Raw genomic sequence first — 26,624 nt, forward strand, 5'->3', positions numbered from 1 at the left:
CGAGGTGCAGCCGAGTTTAAAAAAAAATAAAAAGGTCGGGGTGTATGGAAAACGGATGAAACACTTTCGAGTGTTTGACAAAGCTTCCCAAACCATTAATAATTCTTGCAGTTATTCAAAGCAAAACTTCACCAAATTTTATGACCTCCTTCACGGTAGTGAATCCTTTGTTTTCTCTTCAATAACCATTAATGAGTTTGAGAAGAACCGATAAATAAATTGCATCATTTTCTGTGTCTTGCAGTCATATTTTCATCAATTCTGCATTCAACGCCCAGATCTTTTTGAAGGAGACAAAGATAGACTTAAATGTTATTAAATAGATTCTTTTGCTATAGCTGTTTGATATTAGAATTCAGAGGAGCACATCAAAGCTATTTACATTTATTAAAAACTGCATCATTGTATAATGCAATTCGAGGGATTTGATTGGCTTAGCGGCCATGGTATATGAGCAATTATACCATGGCCGAGAAATGGCGACCATTAAATTGCCTTCTGGTCGTTCTTGCACAGCGAAATCAGTAAGATCTAGCAATATTTCTCGGTTGTTTTTAATAAAACAATTATTCCACTTGCGCTTGTTGGATATGAGATGATTATAGCCAACTCGGCGCTACGCGCCTCGTTGGCTATCTATCATCTCTTATAATCCATCAAATATTTTCGCTCGCGCGCGATTGGTGTAAACGCCTCACGTGACCGAATATACCCCAGCTAAAACTGGGGAATATCCGAGGATATTCCCCAATTTCAAAAACTTCAAGGCGCGTCTTGTTTAGCATTAAAATGAATGTCAAGATGGGGGAACGGTTTGCTTTTGTGACAGTACAGAAGAAGAGATAAACCTGCTGGTCGATAAACCAGTACCAGAAAACAGCATTCGCTCTAAACGTTCTTGACGGTAAGCTGTTCGTAAACGAAATGTTGAAATACTCAAGCTCGTATTTGCGACATTTTCTCTTGGTTTGAACTCTGTTTAACGGTCCTTGAATTAAAAATGTGGTAAAACTGAAAAATATGACAGACGAAAAGTTTTAGCCCATCTCATTTAAGAGTATTTATGGTTTTCTTTCAGTCTGGCGAAATGAGAAAGCCATCAACAAGCTATTAAACGAGTTTAATTAATAAGCTCGAAGCTCGCTCACACGACGGCAAATATTACAGTTATAATTCAATGAGAGCAATTCGTGCTGGCCTGGATATAAGGAATTTAAATAACGAAAACATAAATTTCAGTACCATTACTGACAGAGTTCAAACAGGTAAATGATGCTATCAATGCTCACCTGGTCGAGATCGCTCGCGAACATAAAATCTCGTCCACGAAACACTAAGGCCAGCCATGATACCCCGAGATGTCGAAATTCTCTGCGAAGAGAAGCAGCTTGTCCTACTCTCGAGCAACAAGTTTAATCCTCAGTGATTGGGAACGACTTCGTTACTGGCTCCATTCAATGTCAAGTTAGCAAAGAAAGCGCTATGATGGAATCCAGCAAAAACAACCGGTGGCGTCGTATTCGACTGCAGGTTCAGCTTCGATTTCTTCACAGGTCGTTTTCGGCTAGCAAATTCCACAATTGTATTTTCGATATAAAGTGCTGCTCCAATTGAACACGAGATAAAGGAAGAGAACGACAAAGCGCCGGCTGTTTTGTTGACGGCAGTTTACACTTTTTACGGAATGCGATGCTTTACAGTTTTTCGCTTTCAGTGATCTTTGGCTTGTTTTTGAGAGGTAGTTAGATTCCCTGTAACCTTATCCGCCACTTGTATCTTGCTTTTGTCTTTCACGGAATTAAACAAGTTTACTTTCCTTTCAAATGTTTACCTTTTCCTCAAACAAACGCTTTCGACCTGAAGCGAAATCTGACGTGGAGATTTTGGAAGCCAACTGACAAACTTTGACGTGATTGACATATGACAGAATGGCAAATCCTGCCGATTCCCGCGAGATTCCCGCATGTTGCGAAAAATATTTGAAGGACAATAAACACAATAGCCTCCATTTGACTTTAAAAATATGCTCAGATATTTGTCCTTGGACATTATCTGCTCCTTGAAGCTCACAGTTTTCCTCGAGCTTCGCTCTCGGAAAACTGTTCGCTTCGCGGAACAGATAATGTCCGCGGACAAATATCTGTGCATATTTTCGCCCCAAATGGAGGCTATTGTTTATATATCCAACGCGCGCTCGTGGAATAATTGTTAAATATTTACAGTAACTAATTTTAGAGTTGTAGCAAAACGTTAGTTCAAGATTGGATGTAGATTAATGTTGGTTTACATTGGGAAACGGAATCTTAGAACTTTTTTAATCTCTTTTATAACCCATGTTTTAAAAAACACATTTTTTAGAGTTTGTCAGAGTTTCTAGTTATCGTACTATTCCGGATGCGCAGAACGTATGCCCAGAGCTGCCTGGCGCAGAGCCTTAATCCCAGAGCTCGTGGCGTGTGGCCTTGGCTGACCCACAACGCGCGCGGGCTCTGGGGACGAGATTGCCATAAGCTTGGTCACCAGCCATTTTGTTTCATCCTTGGTGGTCCTTGAGCCAATTTAATGAAACATTAACACTTGTAATTAACAGTCTTGGCCTTGTTATAGACGCTTACTCAACAAAGGAGTCAAATAAACATTATTTGTCTTTCAAAAACTCATTAATAATTCATAAGTCCATTGACCTATCAAATGGTCGATAATACATCACGTGCAGTGACTTTATATCGATAAACCTTCTCCTCATTAGTATTCGGTGTTTTATCAGCTGATAAAACACTCCTCGTTAGTATGCGGTGTTTTTCCCGTATGCTAATTTCCAACGTTCACAAAAGCATAATTGTTATGAACTCTATTGACACACGCTTTTCCAGGAATGTTTCTGACGCCGTTCAAAAAACTTGCAGCACGTGTTTTATCGGGTTTTCCGATAAAACACTCCTGCTCGTTTTTTAAACATTACTTAACGATACAGATCTCGTTTTTGAGCTTTTCATTGAGTTTCTATTTTGTGTGCGCCAACGGTCCAAACTACAAGGACCTACAAGTGTAAATGGTTAATTAAATTGATCCCTTGTGAGGGCTCGGCACCACTGAAATAAAACGGCAGCCGGGATAGATTACTTTTACTCATGCCACCAGTATTGTTTGTTTTAATTTAGAATAACTTCCGTACTCAATGGAAAATTGCTAATCAGCAATATATCCTTGTAAGTAGCAATAACTGATTCAGTTGTTGAATAAAGCAGTTATGTGAATCTACTTGTCCTTGTTGGGAATAATCTCCTCGAGCCTTCGCAACCGTTAAAGACCAAGATGTGACATTTAATGCAAACCTTTCTTTCGCTGACCACATCCTCAAAACCGTTTCGTCTTGCATGTCAAGTTTGGCCCAAATTAATCGTGTCACCTACGTGTTTGACAGACAAAGTTTAATAGTTAACAATTATTCCACGAGCGCGCGTTGGATATGAGATGACAGATAGCCAACGAGGCGCGTAGCGCCAAGTTGGCTATAATCATCTCATATCCAACAAGCGCAAGTGGAATAATTGTTTTATTAAAAACAATCAAGAAACATTGCTAGATCTTACTGATTTCGCTGTGAGAGAAGAACCAGCAGACAATATAATGGCCGTCATTTCTTGGCCATGGTATAATGGCTCATATACCATGGCCGCTCAGCCAATCAAATCCCTCGAATTGCATTATACAATGATCCAGTTTTTAATAGAAATTATTAATCCCTTAGCTTTGAGCAAACTCTTTTATTGTTCAGAAGGAGAGGTCGTGGGTCCAGTGATTGTGGTGGTAATTGCGGCGATGTGAATATGAAGGGTAGAAATAAATGTTGTGCCGCTAGCACTAAGGTCACAAAGATGATAAGAGAAATTAACTCAATATGTTAAGATCAAGGTTTTAAGTTTCTTGGGTTCACATGGCACTTTAACTTACACTACAGAGTTTATTCTCTGAACCGCCATCTTTTGTTGTTGATCCGTTTGGATTCTGCTGAACCATCGTCAGCTTGAAGCTGTTCAGAACTTTCCCGCCCGTATAATAAGTAGCACCACGAAGTTTGATCACGTCTCTCCCGTCCTGAAAGATCTACGATGACAACCAGTCAAATGGCGGCCGTTTTTTTAGCAAGACGCTTTGTTGGCCTTTCGGTGTATGACGGGCTCTGCAACCCCTCTTATCGCTCGTAGTAAATAAGTGGGCGTGTGACTCGCTATTCACAACCTTTACGCATTCCTTTATTTAAAACTAAGACTGGACAGAGGTCTTCATCATCGAATTGTCACTTCATGGGTTTTTTTAAATGACAATTAAAAAGGAGCCCCTTGGGTAGTGTCAATAAAGTTTGTATTGTATCGAAGCACTTCGTCCAACTTAGCTGCGTATTCTATCAAGAAAGTTCATTGAAACTAAGGCCCGTTTACAAGAAAAATGGTACGGACCCGTTAAAAGTGGTACGGCACCCACAATTTTCAAGTAGTTTGAGTCTTCAAATCAAATATCCTTCTTTGGCTTTTCGAATGCTATCATTATTTGAATTTATGAGCTCCAGTTCAATGAATTTAATGTCGTTGATTAAAAATTACTGACCCTGCTCTCTAGCAGACATGAAAACGTACGTTCAAAAAGTCAGTCTAGTCTTTGTTGCTGTTGTTGTTGTTGTTGTTTTTTTTTTTTTTTTTTTTGCTTGTTTCATTTCTTTTGTGCAAACACTTGCGCTATCTTCAGTTTTATTCGACTTCAGAGCCGGCACAACTGAGGGACTGTTCGTAGTGAAGAGTTATATTCAGGCAAACGACACAACAGCTGGAATGCAAACGAATATTTGGCCAAGTTCTTTTTTACTTTATTTTGTTCTTCGCGTTTTTCGACTACGCCTCGGCGTTTTTTTCGAGTAATCCTGAATAGACAAGACAGTTCCATCTTGCCCGCTTTGGTAGCCAAACACAGCGTAGGGTTTGTCCACTCGCGCAGCCAACCATATACAATGGAACTCCACTTTACGGACACCCGCTAATTACGGACAGTTGTGTTGGTATCGACCAGCAGCTCATATATTTTCTCTTACGGCCCGCTTAAAATGGACAACTGAGACTTTTCTATGAACCGAGTGACATGCTCTTATACAAAGTTAACCTTGCTTTACGCACAATAGTTATCCGCACACTGTACATAAAGTTGCCTAATATATTCCGTCCATCTGACTGAACTACAAACTGAAAATGTCAGTGTACAGCAAAGTCACGAAAAAAGCTGCTAATGGCGGAATTTATGTAGGCGACGGGATATTGAAGACGAACAAAGATGGCGCGTAATCTATCGCATTCTTTATTGAAAGCTTCAGTTGTAGAAGATAGGGCATGTGCGCGATGGATCATTGTTTTCAGCAAACAATCTTTGTAGTAATTATCCGTGTGGCTTTGGAAATGCAACAGTAAGCCAGTGTTATTTGGTTTTCTGTACACCTGTGTTTCAATCCATGTACCATTCTTGTTTATTTCCATACCAATAAAAGTTCGTTGGGACATTCAACAACGTTCTGTTGCTTTTAGATTGTATGCTTGTGTCTTTGTATCAATAAAACATTTCCCCTTGACGTTTACTCTAGGAGCCCCCTTATTATATTACGGACAGCGGATAATCTAGATAATACCAAGCCTTTTCCGTGTCCCTTTGGCGTCCGAATTAACCGGGTTCCACTGTAGTAGTAGTTATTAAGCCCCCGTTTCCAGATGTGGCGACGCGCCACTTCTAGTAACACCCATCAATTTATTTTTTTTCCCTTTTCCTACTGTCTATTCTTACTCAGTAGTTCTCGTGTCGATCACACGCCCCCAAACTTTGCGCGACGAAACTTGAGACCCCAAAATAAAAATTCATATTCTCCTCGCTTTACGGCTACGTTCGTTTTATATGCTTCTATTTGGGAGAATTTGTTTCAACATCCTGAACTGTAATCTCTGGTGATCATTTCTTTCTCCTGAATGTTTGATCTATTAGTAACATTGTAACGAGAAGCGTTAGAGGCATAGCTTTCTAGGCGGTGGTCAAATGAACACTTGTCATTATTAGTTGTTTTAAGACATTGCCTGCGTTTTATTTTTACACAAACCACTGTCGCAAAAACTAAACTTGATATGCGTTATTGACCAAGCTTGTTCGGTCAAGATGGCTGGATATTGGCCAAGTTCTTTTTTTGCGTTTTTATGGACCGAGACGAAGTCGAGGTCAATAAAAACGCAAAAAAAGAACGAGGCCAATATCCAGCCATCTTGACCGAACAAGCTTGGTCAATAAAGGATTTATTATATGGCTTTACCATGAAGTTAAAACTACAACAACAAAACAAAACACGGCATGAAAATGATCTACTCGGAATGAAATTCTTCATAGCCGGCCGGTGCAAGATTTATTTTCAGTGCATTTTTGGATTAGCATGTAATCGTGGAAAACAACGAATCCTAAATTATCTTAGGGCTCTAACTTTATAATGGTTTAAAGGGAGTATACAATTATTGAGAACGAAAAATTTAGATTCTCGCAAGAACGGGAAGATTTGAATAGAATCCGGCAAACTCGCCATTTTCAGCCGATCGCGCGGTGGCGTAAATAATAAAAATTTTTACACAGTTTTCGGCCTCCAATCATTAATTCTTGAATGAAACAATAGATTTTGAGATTATATGCAAACATAAGCCGAAAAAAAGAGCAGGTAAATCAGAAAACTGGGCGAAACTTTGACAAGATTTTGTTGTTTACAACAAGCAAGACGCGGCAAAATTAAAAACGTGAGCTTCTTCGGCGAACTTAAAAAAAATACTTTTCTGAACTGCTTTAAACACTAACCGCAACTTCCACTACGCTATGATTTAAATACAGTCATTGCAAACCTAGAGAACTTATCAATTTGGCACTCGACTTGAGACAATAAGTTTTTCAAAATCAATTCTAAAATAGTACACGCAGAGCAACTCACCGATTCAACTCACATTCATTGTAACTGAAACAAACTTTTCACTACACCAGGACGATTCCATTCTCTTTCCTTTCCTTTAGGTAAATGTTGAGAGTTTACCGAACTTTTTAGTGAGCGTTTTCCCCCAAAACAACGGGAAAATCGAAGAAAACCCGCATTGTTGTTGGGATTAACCTTTCGATGCCAAGCGGATGGGCAACGGGTAATCCCGAGCGAGCAAGATAGCTCCATCTTGCCCGCTCGGGTAGCCAATCACAGCGCAGGATTTGACTCATCTTGCCCGCTCGCGGAGCCAGCCATATAATAAAAGATGTTTCTATATAGTGATGGGGGAGGGGGAACCAAGAAACTGAAGCTACCAAAGAAAAGTCGGATGTTAATTTCCAACAATTTTTTTTATTCAAAAAAATAGGCTTACTTTCTAACAATCAGTATAGCTTATGCATCAGTCAAGACTCAATTTCAGCGGTGCCATCACCTCTCGGGCATTAGCCGGCCGTTTTTCCACTGACATTGCAGGCGTTAGTCTATCCGTGGGTATTTAAAGGTCTGACGGTTTGCGCCTCACAATACCGTCTATTCAGTTCACCAACAAAGAGAATAAATTTTTGATTAACGGACAACTTCGTCTGAGAAGGAAATAATTGAGATGGTATATATGCAAAACGAATGGCCATTACCACAATACTGAGAAATAGGGCTTATCCGAGGCTTAATTTGGTGTGAATAAGCTTTTATTGGAAGAATAAGCTTTTTTCGCCAAGAAGCGAAAAAAACCCACATAATTTGCACCGTGGTGCGTTTGGCCAACTCCAGTTTGTCCCACCTGAAGGCGGTGTTCAGGAAGTCTCAGACTGAACCGAATAAACTTTCCATCGATGGTAAACTTGTGTTCTAGGTATGATTTAAATACTAGTAGGTGTGATAAACATTTATTCGTGTTTGTATGTTTATGTAAGCGATGAAACTCTTATTTACAACTAATGAATGTCAATTGTGTTCGTCAATAGTATTGTTATTATTACATGCATTCAATGTCTGTGCAAATGTACGTAATGCTATAAGTCATTTCTTTATAAACCAATAAAAAAAATTTAAAAAATGCTTTTATTATAAACGACGATCATTTTAGATCCGTCATGAACATGACCGATTACAGCCGGCAACCTGTTCCCAAAAATATCTAAAAGTAGCAAAGTTTGATGCTGCTTGCTGAGATAAAAACACAAGTTAAGCGTTCAAGTGTTAAGTCCTCTCAAGTATAATCCACCTTACCCCACCCCCTTCTCCTCGGGTTGTGATTTTGGTTTTGTCGATAGGTTATGTTCTTTACTGTGGAAAATAATTTTATTGATATTTGATTTGTAAGAATGCCAGCTATCTGCTTTAAAATTTCGTTCAATAAGGTGGTTTTAACCGATGGTTAAAAACTACGAATGGATTAAGGATTTTTGGGTACTATTTCATTTTGCTTTATTTATAAATTTTTGCCTCTCTTTGACCCGAGTTGTCCCTCTCCAGGCACTTACGTATACATAAGTTTTCAAAATCCCCAAAAAATTAAACAAAGATTGTATTTCCTACTTTTCGCGGTACCTTCCCGCGCATTTTAGCTGTTATTATTAGTTTTACACCTACGACATACACGCTTCAGACACAAACACAAAACAAAGGAAAGAAGAAAAAAGTAGTGATAGTGAGGAAAAGGAAAGAAGATGGCCAGGAGGTCTAAAGGAAACTATGAATCTTGTCTCAATTAGCTCAGTTTCTTCACGAAATAAATGATCTAATTTCAAATTAAAGTAATCACGTCGGATACTAAAACAGTTCTAATCATTTATTTTTATTTGGTTTTCGATTTCTGATTTCTGTGTAGTTTAGACAAGCACAAGATAATTAATGTAATCTTCTGGGCCCGGTTGTTCGAAAGCCGATTAACGCTAAGCCAGAATTAAAAGTTAACCGAGGTTTTCAACTCGTTCGTGAAACATGCTTTTGGAAGCTTATTTTAAGCTAATGGCAAAGGAGAGTCTTAGTTAAAACTGAGGGACAAGAATATTTTGGAAAAATCGCTGTTGGTTAGTAATTAAACTCGAGTTATAGTTCACATTAACCCAGGATTAGCTCAATCGGACTTTGAACAACTGGGTCCTGTAGTTTAAGGACATTAACGTATCACCCACTAGAAAAAACCTACCCATTTGAGGTTCTTGGAACAAATACTAGTGGAGTACGAATAGAATTGCAATGGGTTTTGCGCTGCATATGTAAACTAGTTGTTATTCCTTATAGTGTATATGACAGAATTGTTTTTTCTTGATCAAATGATTATGTTGTCTAGTATGAAAATAGAAAAAAATTCCTTATCAATCATTCTTCCGCACGTTTGAGGCGTTTACAAGAATCAGCTTTCACTTCCGGTTGGCTACAATACAACGCAAGACGGGAGACTGGGATAGTAGTGTTGTGACGTCAATACAGAAACAACTGAGGAATATTCCTGTAATGACGTCACAGCCCCACTATCCCCAGTCTACCGTCTTGCGCGGTTTTGTACCCAACCGGATGTGAAATTTGACACTTTTACACTCCTTAAACGCGGAAATGAACAAATGATCAGGAAGTTTAATTTTCATTCGAGAACAACTTGAAGATTTGATCAAGCAAATTAAAAAATCTGTCATATACACTTTAAGCTCTGACAACATTCCTGAATCAACGCATCAACGTTAAACTACAAATATTAAGCCATTGTGGATAACGTTCCATTTCATAGCGACTACATTAATGGAAGAACGATGAAAAATTAGATGGTTTTATTCAGCCATTATTAATGGCAGTAATATATAGTGAGCTTTTTCTCTTGTTTTTTTACTTGTCAAAGGTCACTGATCGGACGCCATCCGGTTGCGCTGAAGCAAAGCTGATAATTTGAATTTCACGGAAGATGGTGAAATCTTGTACTGGTTGATTCTCATGCGCTAAACACGGTTCCTTTTCTACAATTGTTCGATTTTAATTTCGCTATTTCGCTCCTTACTATGGAGCAATCGAAGGATACGTCTGTACTTCTTAAAGTAGTGAATAATCCCCCAGCTTCAGAAAAGATATCGGACGGCAATTCGGAATTGCGGCGACGTACCATCAAACAAGCTGAGAAATCTGAGTACGTTTGTAAGGGTGAGGAAGTGCGCCTCGAACTGCATGGAAAAGGATTAAAAGAAAAGTTGTCTCAACTCTCCCTCACCGAAAACGAAATGCTTCTAGTTCGTCTGCAACGCAGGCTACCAGCGGAGAAGAGCGGTCAACGCGCAGAGGGACAACGTCACAGACAACCAAAGGCAAGTTCAGTACAATGATACAATAATTTAGATTGAATGCTATTTAAACGTATCCTTGATATTTATGAAAATACCCCGGGTCAGTACATAGAAATCGATTTCATGTGGAATTTAAAAGAAGTAGTTTCTAAGTTTTCAAGTTGCAGCTAAGAAAGATCCACTTTTTGAAAATAAATCGCTATCCATTCTCCAACGTTATTTTCACACTAGGGTGGAATCTTCAAATGCTGCGTATTATTGGTTGTACACTGGATGTGCGTGGAGATAATCTCGATTGCACAGATTGTAGTCATGAACGACCATGAACCGATCGCTAAGGTAGCGAGGCGCGCGTCCAGTCAAATTTAAATGCCAAAACAGCGTCACGGACGGAAATCATTGTTTAATCGCAAACTAACGCACTTCTTTCAGTTATAATGTAATTGTGTATGCGATGATGTGCGATTTGAATTGTAAGTGCAACCAACTTGATAGATGATATCAGTAACTTGATCATTGATCGAACTCAATGGCGAATTCTGAGGGGTTTCTATCCCTAAGATATAACCATAACTTTCGTTTGAAAATATTTGATACTGAACATAAATTTAGAAGCAACGAACCATGCAATTTTAATGTAACAAGTAGAAATGGAACAGCCCTTGTAAAGAGCTCAGTGTTGTGTTGGGCACTCGCTTGGTTAAAGACTAGAGGTAACAAGACTCTTAGTTACATTTTTGTGTTTTCTTTACTTGGCTTTCTAAACTGATAGTGGCCACAGCTGCTCCTCTACAGCTGCATCTCGCTAACACAACTGAGACACTTAACTGTTCACAACTGCATTAAACAGGCAACAACGAACAACTCAACTCATAAGTGAACAACATATAACCTATGAGCCTATGAGCTCGAATGTTCGAAGTACGATGACTCTGGTTTTGCAGAAATGTTTCAGGGTTAACCAACCGTGTCAGAACTTTCAGTATTCCGTCTACTACTCAGCTAGGAAAACCCAAATAAACCTACACAACCACGCAGTTAAATGACAGGTATCCTATGAAAATTCGAAAACAATGGCAGTTTTAAGACAACAGACTAGGAACTGGAATTTTCACAGTGCTTCAACGACCAAGGCCGGAAAGAAACTAGACAAAATATGTGCAGTGCACTTGCAATGCGCTATTTTTTAAAATAATAATTTTAAAACAGTAATTAAAGTTACTGTAGTCCCGTGTATGGGGCAATATTGGGAGGGGTTTATCTGACAAACTCCAAAAGTTACAGAATAGAGCTGCTGGAATTGTTACCTTTTCTAGTTATGTCAACCATTCAAGTGATCTGTTGGATGAACTTGGTTGGGAAAAGTTAGAATTGCAAAGATTGAAACAGCTAGCTGTTGTTATGTATAAAGTCCATAATAATCTTTCTCCACCCGTACTTGTGTGGAATTTTTACTAATGTTTCAAGTATACATCCCTACAATCTTAGAAACTCCTTGTCAAATTGTTATATCCCCAGACCAAGAAACGAGTCTGCAAAAGGGAGCACTATGGAACAGGATCCCCTTAGAGATTAGGCAATGGCCCAATTTAAACCATTTTAAAATTTCATTCAATGGGAAAGATTTTTTTGTGACCATTTTACTCAGTGAAAATTAACCTTAACAGTTATATTGTATTTATCCTTTAAGTTAGATAGTTAGGTAACTTAATGTGTTGCAATGTATTGTACAAACAATAACGATTGATTGATTGATTGATTGATTGATTGATTGATTGATTGATTAATTGATTGATAACATGATTTGCCAAGTTTGTCTATTTCGCCGAGGGCTATTGTTAAACGACCCAAACAATCATTCATCTAGAGGGCAACACTTAATAATAGCAGTACTATGAAATTGAGTTATAATTCCAAGCGAACGCATCCAAAATTTGATGTTTTTCTTGATTGGAACCGGAAACTAGAAATCGAAGGAAGTCGTTATTGCTACGAGTTCGTAGGCCGTAAGAGAACTTTCCATCTTTAACAGAGAGCTCCGCGAGCGGGCAAAAATGAACGAAATCCTGTGCTTTAATTGGCTACCTGTTGCCCGTTCACTTAAAAGTACACAACCTATGCATCACACTAAAGGTTTTCTTCGATTTTCTTGTTGTTATGGGGAAAAATGCTCTCTAATACGTGCCGACACCTCTCAACATTTGCCGCCTGAAGGAAACGAGAGGGACATATAAAGTCATTTTGGTGCAGCGTGTAAATATCGTTTTTGCTACAATGAAAGTGCCGTCGAATCGATGACTTGTTATAGATCTGTATGTGTTAAGTTATCTAACCTTGTTTTAACGAGGTGGTGTGGGGGCTGTTTGGACGATGCCATTCATAAAAAATTTGACGTCAGGGTGCTCACCAAAAGTTGCATATACTGAGTCAGGTCTATCTAATATTGCAGCCAGAGTACATATTGATAGGTTTTGTACTGCTGCAACTCAATCCATATCCGCACAGGGTTGTTAACAATTCTACAGCTTCACCTACACTTGGCCGCACTGGATTATCATGTCTCTGAGAATAGAAATTAAGCCATTTTCTGATGTGTTCAATGTATTGTTTCTGAGATAACTGACGCCAGGATTGCAAGATAACGTTGGTTGCGTTTTCAGGAAACCTCCTGTTCTTGTTAGGTCACCGCATAAATGACAGGCTAACAGGTTCACCTTTTTCCTATTGGGTGTCGCTGGTGACACTCCGAAAGTGGTAATAGCCTTTTGCTGGTTTAATCAACAGTGGGTTGATTAAACCAGTGGGTTCGCTTAGTGGGTTTGGTAGGTTTGCCTATAAACGTACTAGCAAAATTCCAATTTACCTTTTTTGCTTGACTCTTCACTAGAAATCTCCCAATCAGGCTAAAAGGAGGGAATGCAGAAAAGAAAAATGTTTTTTTTTCTGTTAGCTATTTATTAAGACGAGATGTAAACAAGTCAATGATGGGGCGATCAAATCTAAAATTAAAGAATTAAATTAAATTTATAAATTTATAAATTTAATTTGCTCATAATTTCATGACGAGGTGATCAAATGCGCTTTACAGTATACCCAGATCGTATCTTCTTTTAGTTTTCTGAATTGTGAGAGATGTGGTCAAGGGAGCGATATTAGGCTGTATCAGTAGCAGAAACATTACCGGAATCCTCGAAGTTGAAAAAGTTCTTTATTTGCAGGATGGTCATCTTAAGAATGATTGTCACAAAGGTCCGGAGAATCAAGAAGGAGCTAAAAGAGCTAAGAGAGAATCAGAAGCTGGAGGTAAATATCTAAATGTAGACAATTGAAGTCACACAAGTGGCATATCTTCATGAGCCGTAAATTTACGACCTTCAGCTTTCTTGATACGAGAAAAAATGCCCCTTTTATAAACGGCACAAGACCCCTAGAGCTGCTATAGGCGAATCCTTGTTTACACTTTTTGCCTCATTAACATATGCTTATCACTATCTGATGACAATAATAAAATGAAAACTCTGAATATTGAAAGGGCATAACAGTTTCAGTTTTCATAAAATTTGAGCCCAATACATGTAATGGTTTCGGAGAATTTCTCTTCTAAAAATTCGAAATTTTACACCCAGCCATTTCGCAGTTTTTGATGGCTGATACTTCCTTCAATATTGCTTGCAAAGACCTGAAAATTGCACAAATTGCTCAACTTAATCAGCTCTTTCAATTTTTGCATTTAGGTCATATATACGGCCACGGCTTCTATGAGTTAAGTCGTATGCTAATGAGGAAAAATGTAAACAATGACGTCAGCAAGGATTCGCCTATACTTGATTGTTTTCTGTCTGTTTGAACCCACTCGAACATCCATTTGTGAGAGAGTGTCCATGCCTTCCATGTCGACTAACTATCGAAACACTTCTTAGCTTGACTATAATTATGACTAAAAAGCTCCATCTTCATTGACAATATCGCAACATACGCAGTAATTGATCAAACATATATACAATGTCATCTAGCGTACAAGCAAACGTTTTTAAAGGGGGGGGGGGGGGGGGATGGGGATATTTCAGTTATTCTAGCCTTTGTTGTTTATTTCTACCAAGTTCGCCAGCCCCGACGTTAGGATCAGTCTGCCGTCTGTAGTTTGAAGTTAATTTGGCTGAGTAAAACTTGTTGGCCATGACTCCATGAGAAATCTCAACAAGATTAAACCTCGTTCCCAGTGTCCCCCGCCCCGTGTTTCTGGCTTATTGAGTTTTCCTTGAGTTGTTAAAGGCCGCAGATCTAGATGATGATAATCAGGCCCTACTTGTCCAAAGAAAGGATAAATGGATACATAAGATAAATCACTATTCATCAGGGAAGATGCATATTCGTTACAGTGCATTTTATCCTCAAGATAGTGGCTTTTCCATTGGATAATGTTACCGGCCGCTCTTTGAAGAACCATTGTAAAAAATAGTAGCTGCAATATCATTTGTGACTAAGTGAATGACCATCGCATTTAGTCAGTTTTTTCAATCGCAATCTAATTATTGTAGTACTACTGTAGTATTACTAATTTCATTTCTTTTGTTGACAAGGTATGAAGCATAACAGGGGTGTCAAAGGAGATAGAGCGTGTTCATGGTAGCAATTGAAAAAGAAAGAAGCAGCTTACAGTCGTGCACAATCAAAGGACAAAGAAGGAAAGAACACTGACCAATTATTGCACAAACAGCTGAATACAAAAGTCAGCAACGCAAGAAGAAAGGTAAAGCTTCAAACAAAAACAAAAGAATCTCCCTCACAGAAAACGAGACGACAACAAAAATTGGTTCGCAATATTGGCGGACTACCAAATAAAGGGAAAGTTTGCTTAAAAGAACCGTTGAAAGATAACAAAGGCGAAGATTTTTTGCGAAAACCGTCGGGAAGCAAGAAAGAAGAGATTGCTGGAGAAGAAAAGGAACTGCAAGAGTTTGAGGAACAATTGACTGACTTGCAAAAACAACTAGAAGAAAAACGCATTCAAGAAATGGCTTTAAGGGAGCAGGTAAATGTGGACCGACAACGTATCACTGACCTGCAGGGTGAGTTGAGAGCCAACGAACAAGAAATGAGTACAATGTCAGAACAACTGAGTTACACGCGAGGTCAAATCCTTGAGAAGGACGGAAATATGGCAACTTTACAGAAGGAGATAGCTACAAGACAGCAACAACTTACTGATCTGCAAAGTCAGTTGAGCACAAAGGAAGAAGAAGTCAGAATGACCAGAGAACAATTGACTAATTTTTCCAGACAAGGGGAAATATTGCAAAAGAAGCAGCAACGGATCCGCGATCTCCGAAACAAGTTAAGAACAAACGAGCAACAAATAAGAGCGATGGAACTGCAAATGACTGACTTGCGTGAACAGTTAGAACTCAAAGACGCAACTTTACAAGAGGAAATAGAAGCAGGACGACGACAAGTCATTGATCTGCAAAGCGAGCTGCGGAGTAAGGACGAAGAAATAAGAACAGGGGAACAACAATTGACTGACTTGCGCGAAAAGTTAGAAGAAAAAGACGCAAACCTGGTGACTGCACAAGGAGAGGCTAGGGCAGAACACCAACGAGTCGCTGATCTACAAAGACAGTTGACAACAAACGAGCAAGAAATGAGAACGATGGAACAGCAAATGATTGAGTTGCGCGAACAGTTAGAAGAAAAAGACGCAACTTTACAAGAGGAAATAGAAGCAGGACGACAACAAGTCATTGGTCTGCAAAGCGAGCTGCGGAGTAAGGACGAAGAAATTAGAACAGTGGAACAACAATTGACTGACTTGCGCGAACAGTTAGAAGAAAAAGACGCAAGCCTGGTGACTGCACAAGGAGAGGCTAGGGCCGAACAGCAACGAGTCGCTGATCTACGAAGACAGTTGACAACAAACGAGCAAGAAATGAGAACGGTGGAACAGCAAATGATTGAGTTGCGCGAACAATTAGGAGAAAAAGACACAAACGTGGCGACTTTACAAAGAATATTAAGAGCAGAACAGCAACGTGTCAGCCGTCTGCAAAATCAGTTGACAATAAACGAGCAAGAAATGACAATCATGGAACAACGTCTAACCGACTTGCGAGAAGAAGGGGAACATCACCAGTTAAGAGTGGAAGAGCAACACGTACTTCGCCTGCCAGGAGCGAACGTCGAAGAAGAAAATTCAGCAAATAATTCGGTCAGCTCAGCTGACTGGATCATAGACCGGAGCGAAATTGAAATTGGTGGAAAACAACTTGGACAAGGAGGGTGGGGGAGTGTTGTTGAAGGGAAATATCACCGCTGTGCTGTAGCCGTGAAGCAACTTTATGAATCTATTCTCTCGCCTTGTAATAGAAATAAATTCTTAAGAGAAATGAACATGGCTTCAAGATGCCGCCATCCTTGCTTATTGCAATTCATTGGAGCAACAAATGACGAGGGAAACCCTTTGTTTGTCACCGAGCTCATGGAAACAAGTTTACGAGCGTTGATAGACGAACGGCATCTCACCGATACAGAAGTCTCCGTTATCTGTCTGGATGTAGCTCTAGCACTGAATTACTTGCACAAGGAGAAACCAAGGAAACCTTCCATCATTCACCGTGACATAAGCAGCGCTAATGTGTTGCTATGGCGACAGAAGGACCAATGGAGAGGCAAAGTATCAGATTACGGTACTGTGAATTTCACACAGCACTCTAAAACGATTGCTCCTGGGGCCCCTATTTACAGCGCACCGGAAGCACTTTCTATAAAACAAACAGCTAAGGTTAGTCCTGACGTCGTCATTGGAAGCAGTTAAGTTTACAGAGGCACTAATTAGTAAGAGTAGGTTTTTGACCATTAATCTTTCTTCGGTGATGCTTTGATACCCATCCTCGAGCCAACACAAAAAGTCCTCAAAATATTTTTGACATATTAATACATGTATTTTGAAATATTTTACGTATTGACGTATTCCATTGGTAATATCAGAACTGGATCCAGAATTGTTGTGATCAGGTTAAAGTGAATCTGAAAAAACAGGTTCAATGAATTAGATCTAGATTGAGTAAAATTCCGTTAAATGTTTGGAAGCGTCGTCTTAAGACCCTCATAACTGACTGTGATCATGAAAATTTCCGCCATTTGCATTACTTAGTTATTTTGTAGACCGTGTTGCAAGATCGTACGGTCGTTGCCTCTAAGATGTTTGTTGAACCGGCCATTGTAGCTGGTCATGACTCTACCACCGAGGCAACACCACAGTTCCTTTACAAGCCATCCTTTATTATCCTGTCTTCTCCTCAGTCAGCGGCGTCGATAGAAGATCATCAAAAGTAACAAACGACGCTCAATCTGGCTGAGGCAGCTTGCAGCTGATAACTGAATGTTTCATTTATTCTAAGAAGTCAAATCTATCTGAGACTTATTCTGAGACCCCCTTTCCTCCCGTCCCCAACTCGATATTTTATCGTTGCAACAATAGTAAGGGGCCTGGAGAGTGTTTACAGAAAGGGTAAATTATATTATACGGTACGAGAAAGTGATTAGCTTTACTAAGTACCTTGCCGGCATGATTGTAGTCGCATGTGGAGGGTTTGTCCAACTTTGGTGAAATATAATGTCCCTAATTTTGGCGCTAAGTCGTTTATAATGGTTGCCGTTGATATTTCAGATTGATGTTTACAGCTTTGGAGTCCTTCTCTGTGAAATGTGCATCCGGGATCTGCCAGATCCTGAAAGGCGCGAAGAACAAGTTGCACGTATATCGAACCACGTGTTTCAAAGTCTAGCGCGACGTTGCCTTGAAAGGGATCCTACTCTGAGACCAAACATGGAGGAAATTATTGATGACCTTGAGCAGTTTAATAGCACGTCATGATTGCTATTGTGTGGAAAGGAGACAGTATGTTTGACTATAACTATCAGTCCAAGAAACAAGTTTGTTAGAATTTTCTCTTTCAATCCAAGAATGGTAACCTTGTTTTGCAAATGATCCTCCATACAAGGAACATTCCGCTAAAATAGGAAGAGAACTATTTTAGTAAGTTAGAAAATGATTTATTCTGTTGAAAGAGTCACCTTAGGACCGGCTCTCTAAAAGGTTAGTTGTGAAGTACCGAGTAGTTACATACCACCCGCGAAAGGAAGTGGCATTTTTAGGACTTCTAAACACTGCACTTTATAGAAATAAATTTTGTTAAAGGGCATCACAACAATAGCCTATTTTGATTAGTTTTGATTTCATATTTTTTTTTACCTTAGTTACAATCTTGTTTACAATGTTTATCTATGTTTTGATTGGGTTTGTAATCGGACGTTTTGGCACCATGCACCACGCGTATATTAAAAAGCGGTTAGCGTCCTTTTTTGCCAGAGCATCATATGATTTCGTATTGTCTAGTATCTTCGTTTTGTGTTCTTAACCTTTGGCTCAAGCGGGACCGATATGTAAGTACGCTTTGTTATTTTGTTTAGATTAGTTTTAGAAATGGGCGAAAGTACGCAAGTGAACACAAAGCGAGGAGTGATTGATTCGGAATCGTTTTTTAAATTGAGTTGATTCAAGAGTAAACGCCCACATTTCATGTTAGAGAACGCTAGGCTTTCAATGGATTCACAATTATCATGTAATTATCAAGATTATTAATTGGGACGTTTAGCTTTTTAAGATAGTTTATACTGATTTGTTTATGTAATTGTGTCGCATTATCGTTGTAAAGAGAATAGTTCGTTTTTCAACCAAATTGATAGAGATCTGTTTCATTGTATTTCTGATTACGGTCGCGGCTAGCCAGGTCGTTGGTTATACATAATTGTGGTTATAGTTTTGAGCTGGTTTCTTTTAAAATGTTGCAATAAATCGCCGTTTACCGTCAACTGTGTTTCTTTGCGCGTTACTCAACCCGTAAAATGGCATTTTCCTGAAGCAGGAGCCCATTACGCTGAGGGTCGTGTTATGGCGGGTTTTTTTTTTCAGACCTATCTATTTCTAGATTAAAGTTCCCACAAATTCAGTCTCAAGCTTTGCATGATTCTCATGTGAACCGGAATTTACAGTGCGACTGCTCTGCGGGGGTCTCTTAAAGGCCAATCAGATTACAGGAAAAGAACAATAAATTTCAACCAAAGCCGATTGAACCAATCACGAGTAGACGAAAAAAAAACAGTTAAAACCCCAAATTTTGGAATTGTGCACTGTTCGTATCACACTGTGATCTGATTGGCCAGTTTTAAGTGACCCCGGTGATAGTAGTCGCACTTTCAATTAGTATTTCCACGTGTATTTAAAAATAGACCGATCTGTGAAAACGCCGTGACGTAGGCTCGCTATCAGAGCTGTACGCTCCAAGTAACAAGCTCCTTCCTGGAGTGCTTATCCCACCTCCGGGCAAATCCTCGGGCATTAGTATTTTTTAAAAGAATTTGACTAATGCCCGACGGCGGGAAAAAACGAGATGTTCCCCGCAGTACAGTTAAAAGGTCTTAAAAAGAATTTGATTTCTTCGTTTCTGGGCTTACCTTCATTGTAATGAAGCTATACTAATTCATACGGACTGTTGCCTCGAATAAGTCCTATTTCTCAGTATTGTCACAGTCACTATTCATTCTGTGGATCTGCAATCTCATTCATTCATTCCTACTTAATCAAAGTTAATTTGCCGATGAACGTTTCAGTGAAAAGCTATCAAAGCTACAGAGGCGTAGAGTGAAATCATGGGGGCATTGTCCAATCTCGTACCCAGAGTCTTCAGGCTTTTTGGTCAGCGGGGGACTCTGGGAACATCGAAAAAATTCAATTTTTTTGATTGGCTGTTCCGTAACGGTTTCCATTGTTTTACCGCAGAAATCCTGCGGTAATAAAATTCGATGTCCTCAGAGTCTTCCCGGCGTTGCCCCGCTGACCAAAAAGCCTGAAGACTGTGGGTACGAGATTGGGCATTGTCCGACCAGACGCCTTGGACGGACAATGTGAGAAAATACCCCACTTATGCCCGGGGAGATGACCCTGAAGGAATTGACAGATGCGTTAGTAATTTATTTTTATCCAGATTAGTTTATCGTGTCACCTTTTTAGCCAATCACCTACCAAGCCTTGTTTCGTGCGACGGTGTAACATGTGAATTCTTTTATTTGTTTGTTTCTGATGGACATTGAATGCAATCTATTGTTCTTTCAGTCGGTGAATATGATGTCGTCGGCTGTTAATTTCTCATGTGCAGTTTTTCAAAAGTCTTGTAAAAAGGTTCTAATTGCTGTTATTATCAAAAAGTAGTGACATTTACGCCGTAGGTTTTGTATTTATATATTACACATTTAGACCTTGAGTATTTTAGAGCTAGCATTCGACTGCCGTGATGTTGACTGAATATAGGAACGGATCATTCATTTGATAGTTCTACTGTGGTTTTCCCCAAAATCGGTATAATGTGAGTTCCAGTGAAAGTACTCACGTTACCTAGCCGTTACGCTCTCTCACTCACGCTATACAACAAGTAGCGCTGCGTTACAATCTAGGGACCGAAATATGGCACTAGAAGATTATTTTTTGTCTAAAGAGCGGTTCCGAATTGAGTGTCGTAAAACCAAAACCAAAGTCATTACTCTGGCGAATCGCAACAGATGCAAACAACACAACTAGCCAATCAGAATTCGAAGCAAATACATGCAACTGGCGCCAAGCGCGGGAAAACGCGTACGGGGAAAACACAATTAGTTTTGGTTTGGATTCCCATTGGTTGAGAAAGTGGCGCAAGTTTTGTTAACTAATCACAGAGCATAATGCAAAACCAAAGCAAACGCGAAATTACTTTCGAAACTCAATTGACAACCGCTCTATAGCGCCGCCAGTAATTCATTAATTAGTCCATGGTCTAACGAGACACCAATATGGCCGATGTTTGATTTATAATTAATTCTTCAGTTGATTCTTAGCTACCATCCCTCCCAGGCACACCCTCAGGGATTTGATTTGCCTTTTATTATACTTGACGTTATGTTTTCCATCCCGGAACTTTCTGCACCCAATAAAATTAATAATAAACGCTTGGTTCTGTAAGAAGGTAAAAATATTTATTTCTTTATTTTGGTATCACAAAAATAAATATTGATTACACTGAACTTCCACTTCTGTATGTTGTTTTAAATTCGCTTTAAAGTGCAACATAGGTATAACCTTTCCCGATTCTGTGGATATCGAAGAGTTTTTTGGGCAAAGCAGGTGCCAACTCCAAAGAGTTGGAGTGTTCCACGCCATTCAGTATCAGTCCATGTCAATGACCTCGGCACGAGAAGTTACTGATTTCAACTTTGTCCCCTCTTTGTTTCGCTCGGGAAAATAACGCTTGAAAAATGTTTTACTGTTGGGTGAAAAAGGCCAACTTCAAGTGTTCCAAAAATTCGTCGAAGATTGGTAACATAGGGACCGCGCAGTGGGAGTGGCTGGGGGGGGGGGGGGTGGTTTTGGCCTCCACCCACTTTTGTGCTGTCAAAACTAAAAATAAACTAAAATAGCAAAAACGTTTCAGAAGAAATCTAATTAGTTCGTAACGGACAAAAATTACAATGACCATAAGCGAAGTCGACGAACTAGCAGACGCAACGAGTAACCAACGTATCCTGCGACGAAGCAAGACTATTACAGGCAGATATACTTTGAATCTATTGACTTCATGGTCAATGCTATTGAGTAGTATTTTGATCAACCAGGCGTTGCTGCATATGCAAAGATGGAGTCTCTTTTAGTTAAGGCTCTCAACCCGCAGGACAACTCCAGAGAGCTACAGTTTATTGAAATATCTTACGCTAATGATGTCAATGTTGGCGAATGTTAACTGCCCAGCTGAAATTTTTTAAAGTACTTCTCAAGGAAGGTGTTTTTTTGTGTCTTGACGACATCGTAGTTAAAATCAAAGAGTTACCTATCCCAGAAAGAAAAATGATAAAGAAGTTATTTTCAGTATGCAAACTTTTATTGGTATTAAAATCTAGCAACAAGTGCATCTGGTGAAAGATCGTTTTTCACTGCCTGAAAATTGAAACTCCGGCATGGACTTCAATCAACAATGACACAAGAGCGATTTAACAGCCTGAAAATATTAAACAGTCAAAAAGAAAGAGCGGACAGACTTTCTCTTGTAGATATTTGAGAGATTTAGCTTCGCGTTCACGGCTAACGCCAAACGGGAAACGTCAAGCCGCTGTTTTTTCTAAAATGCATAAACTAGTGTTTCTCGTACTCACTTCTCTCTTTTTCGTGTTTGCTCGATAGCTGTCGCCGACTGGGTGGAGATAAGCTTAAACCAAAAAATCTTCATTGTTTTTCATCAAAGAGAAAATTTCAGCCTGGCGTTTGCCGGTTGCCGTAAACGCGATGCTAAATCTCTCTATTTCTAACGAATTTGCCGACCATAACGATAACAGAAAGAGAAATTTTGGTATCTTTAAAGGTCTGAAATGCACGAAAATTTCCATCAACCCTTTTCATCCCAACAACACATATATGTGACGAAAACACCGTTCTTGCTTCTATGAATTGCTCCTTGTTTAACTTAAGCTACAACGTCATGATAATGTGTGAATGACACCAGCTGATGTATATTTCCATCATCAAACCCAGCAAACCGACTACGGCTCCGATTTTCGCTGCATATCATCGTTCGTTTCGCAACAAAGTCCTAAATGCCAATTGTTCGGCCAAATAATAACATTAAAAATTACACTTATTTATCGTCAATTTTTAACCCAAATAATTTGTTCAAAAATGAAAATTCTATATTTACAGCAAACCTCAAGGTCAGACCTTGGTACCTGACTGGAAGTTTTCCTCTCAACGCTTTCCGAGGGCTATACTTCAGCCATTTTATCAGACCCAGTCTTGCGTATCTCACGTTGCCTCGTTTACGCCCGAAAAGAATTCTGGGTAATTCAGCCATAGCGCGAGCGTAGAACTCCTGCTCTTTCCATTTCAAAGTGTCGAGCCACCCAGTACCACCAACAAAATTTCGAATCCATTGAATATTTTACTACTCCAAACTCACCCAAATTGCCTTGGCAGGTCCTGGAATCCATCCACAAAACGGCCAGAGAGGCAACTTCAGTCGTGGGCCTCCATGTCTGCTACATAGCATGTTTGGCGACTCAGTCAGCATGAAATCACCTCTCACCTCTGTTTTCTTTCAGAGGATTGCCTCTACCCACATTCCAGCTTAATGATGCCAGAATGGGGGTTTCTGCAGAGGTTTATGGCTCGAAAAACACTTATAAAGCGATGATTTTACCACATTCGTGCTCGAAACAAACAACAACCGTCACTTGCATCACGTGACAATTTAGCCTGAGCCCACAGTTTCTTAAGACCGCAGATATTTTTATTTCATCTCCATTTATGGAGAAATTAAGTTGCTCAGACTATTTATTGCCAAAAAGTCATTGAAAAAAAATACCACACACCTGGTATTTAGAGAGTTAAGTGGCTGCTTCAATCTATCTACATTGTAGAGGGTGGGGAATTTACACTTTTTAAAGCCCTAACCGGTGAAACATTTGACCGTAAAACTGTCAACCGGGGGTTTGCACCTCCCCTCTCCCCCCCCCCCCCCCCCGCCGGGGTGGAGGCTGACGTTCTTAGATTTGACGGATACATGAGGCAGTTTACACAATAATTTTAATATTGCATCGTAAACGGTTGTTGTCTTGTTTTTGTGGCAAAGGCTTGTTTTAGTCTCGGAATGTCACTCGATTAAGTTCTTCCTACTATTCAGAACCGTTTCCGAAAAAATTTCAAGACCTTGAATAATGACGGCATGCGTGGGATGAGCCAAGAACTGACGAGGAATTCAAAGAACTTTATGATTTAGACCAGTTTTGCCCTAGGCACCAGAGGTTTCCCCCAATTTCCTTCCCTCACTTCCGCTTTAATGTGCACAACTGTCTTTAACAGCGGAATGGGGATGTGAGTTTTCCATCCTGAAAGAGCCCCGCTGAGCAAAGCCGCGCCAAGGCTTTGCAGCGACGCAGCCTGTCCCCGGGTCTCCCCGGCCTGATATCCGCGCTCGTTCCCAAGCTCCTTCCCAGGAAAAGGTTCAACATTGCCGACTTTCATATCGTGGGGGACTTGGTATGAGTCTGTGTATTATGGGATATGGGACACAACACCCACATAGCCAGAAAGAGCACACTGAAATTTACAAAATCCTCGAGTTTGGTGTTAATCAAGCCAATATTAGACGAAATACAGCCATTCAAAAACTCCAATTTTTACTATGAAATACATGCGGACGCCGGACAAATTGTCCGTCGCGTCCGGCTATCCATACATTTCTTAGTAAATTTATTAAAGTTTTTGAATGGCTGCATCTCGTTCAATATTGGCCCAAATCCCACCAAACTTGAGGATTCTTCTCGGTGTGCTCTTTCTGGCTGTGGGAGTGTTATGTCCCATATCCTACACAAGTGAATAGTACTTTTCGCGCGCGCTGATTGGCTAGCTCGGAGGTGATTAGTCAAGTACTACCTTTTTGGAGTGAAATCCATAAGCCCTCTTTTCGCGTGGAGGGTCACAATTATTCACCGAAGTGGAGGTGAATAGTGATGGATATTTACCGACCCGCGAAGCGGCGAGGTAAATATCCATCAATTTCGCCGACACTGAGGTGAATAATTGTTTTAGTATATACCACACAAGCTGAATTACTAGCGGACCAAAAAATTATTTTATTTCTGACAATTGCAAGTGCCGACAAATAGTATGAAATTTTAAAATCTCGCGCGCCACGGGGTAAGCGATTTCTCATTGTAGAACGGTTCCGTCTCGCTTTCTTGCAGACAAATAAAACTTTTGGAGACACTTGTTTAGTTCCTACAGTGTCATTTCTTCAATTTTACTGTGAAATTCGTCTTGTTGTTGAAACCATGCTGAACAATATTAGATGTTTCATTGTTTTCATTGCAATTTTTTTCGTAAACAAGGGATTGCATTTTCATTTTTCGCCTTAGAATATGAGGTTGAAAAGATTAAATAACTTGCCATTTAATGCCGGCAAACCAAACTTTGTTGCCATTTATGTATTTTTTTTTTAACAGCCGCCTCGTTTATCGAAATGATTTCCTCTTAAGTAACCGCGGCGAAACGAGAAGCCATCTTGTCTCTCTTCGGCTGCTCGGAGGTGAATAATGAATTTTTTTCACGCCCACGGCGCGTGTATTTGAAACTTCACACCGTGAAGTGGAAATTTCACGCTATGTTTACGCTAACTTTTCAATGGCGTCAGAGTGAAATAATTCGCTTGGAGTGAAAAATAATGAAAATAATTTATTAGGATCCGGTTACGTATCGCGGCGAGTTAAACAAAATGCCCAAGTAAACATAAATCTGAAGTATTAGTTATAGCCTGCGTAGCAGTCGTTTCCGTTTCCTTTTATCCAAGCGGGGCAAGCTGGGCAAAAGGAGCAAAAACAGTAGGAGCGGGGGGGAGGGGCGGAACCTTTCCTTCCCCGCCCCTCCCCCCTGCTCCTACTGTTTTTGCTCCTTGTTGCCCAATGCCCTCGCGCGCTTGCCACGCTTGGCTAAAAGGAAACGGAAACGACTGCTACGCAGGCTATATTAGTTACTGCTAGCTTTAATGCAAAGCAATGCTGTGTAAAAATATTTTATTATATAAACTGCGGGCAAGTTACAGCGCGTTTGTTTGAAGGATCATCTAATTAAATTTGTTTTCATAGCATGCAACAGCAGTCGAGAAGCTTCACGCACTTTAATATTTCTGTCATTTATAAGTTATCGGATAAGTGTCATACGTTTTGCTGAAAAATAGCACATTCGGATAGCCTATCTTTCTGTTTTAGCAAGACTTTTTCCCCATTGTTTCGTGTTTTACTGCTTTGAACGTTTCTATGATTGCCAAGGCCTTGACTAGACCGCCAACATGTTGTTGTATGTTGACAGTCTGTAGTAATTAAAGTGCGTAATGGCGACATTTCAGCTGTTGACTCCCGTTGTTTAATCACGCAAACAATTTTTAAGGGTATCTTGACTTTAAATTCAGGCTACTATGCATGGGAATACCCTTAGGAATAACGTATAGAATGTCCAACTTCGCACAAACGTTACACGGCTAATGTTAAATTCGCCGTTTGAACTGGGTCAACTTCCAGGTCAACTAAGAACGTGTTCTGTGATCATTTGCATGAAATCAACATCTTGCGATAATGTTGTCAACAGCCTGACAAAATTCATTATTCCATTGGTTGGTTTATCGGTAGCCTGAGAAATGTCCCCTCATCTCTCTGTGGACCCGATGCAACTTTCTTTATTGCCA

At 39.8% G+C, this 26,624-nt stretch overlaps 1 protein-coding gene across 1 annotated transcript; it reads left to right on the plus strand.

Moving 5' to 3' along the window:
- The first annotated feature begins 13,348 nt into the window (after positions 1–13,348).
- On the plus strand, positions 13,349–19,185 carry LOC146453375 (uncharacterized). The gene is made up of 3 exons (XM_085096709.1): positions 13,349–13,617; positions 14,895–17,092; positions 17,981–19,185. Exons 2-3 carry the CDS (start codon positions 15,329–15,331, stop codon positions 18,185–18,187), a joined length of 1,971 nt encoding a protein of 656 aa, XP_084952835.1. The 5' UTR covers positions 13,349–13,617; positions 14,895–15,328; the 3' UTR covers positions 18,188–19,185.
- The last annotated feature ends 7,439 nt before the right edge of the window (positions 19,186–26,624 follow it).

Source organism: Pavona decussata, unplaced genomic scaffold, assembly GCF_977016875.1.
Source record: "Pavona decussata unplaced genomic scaffold, jaPavDecu1.1 SCAFFOLD_335, whole genome shotgun sequence".
NCBI lineage: Eukaryota > Metazoa > Cnidaria > Anthozoa > Scleractinia > Agariciidae > Pavona > Pavona decussata.

Coding starts and splice junctions, on each gene's coding strand:
- LOC146453375 (XM_085096709.1), top strand. CDS start 15,329: ATGGCTTTAAGGGAGCAGGTAAATGTGGACCGACAACGTATCACTGAC. Junction 17,093..17,980: donor CTATAAAACAAACAGCTAAG/GTTAGTCCTGAC, acceptor TTGATATTTCAG/ATTGATGTTTACAGCTTTGG.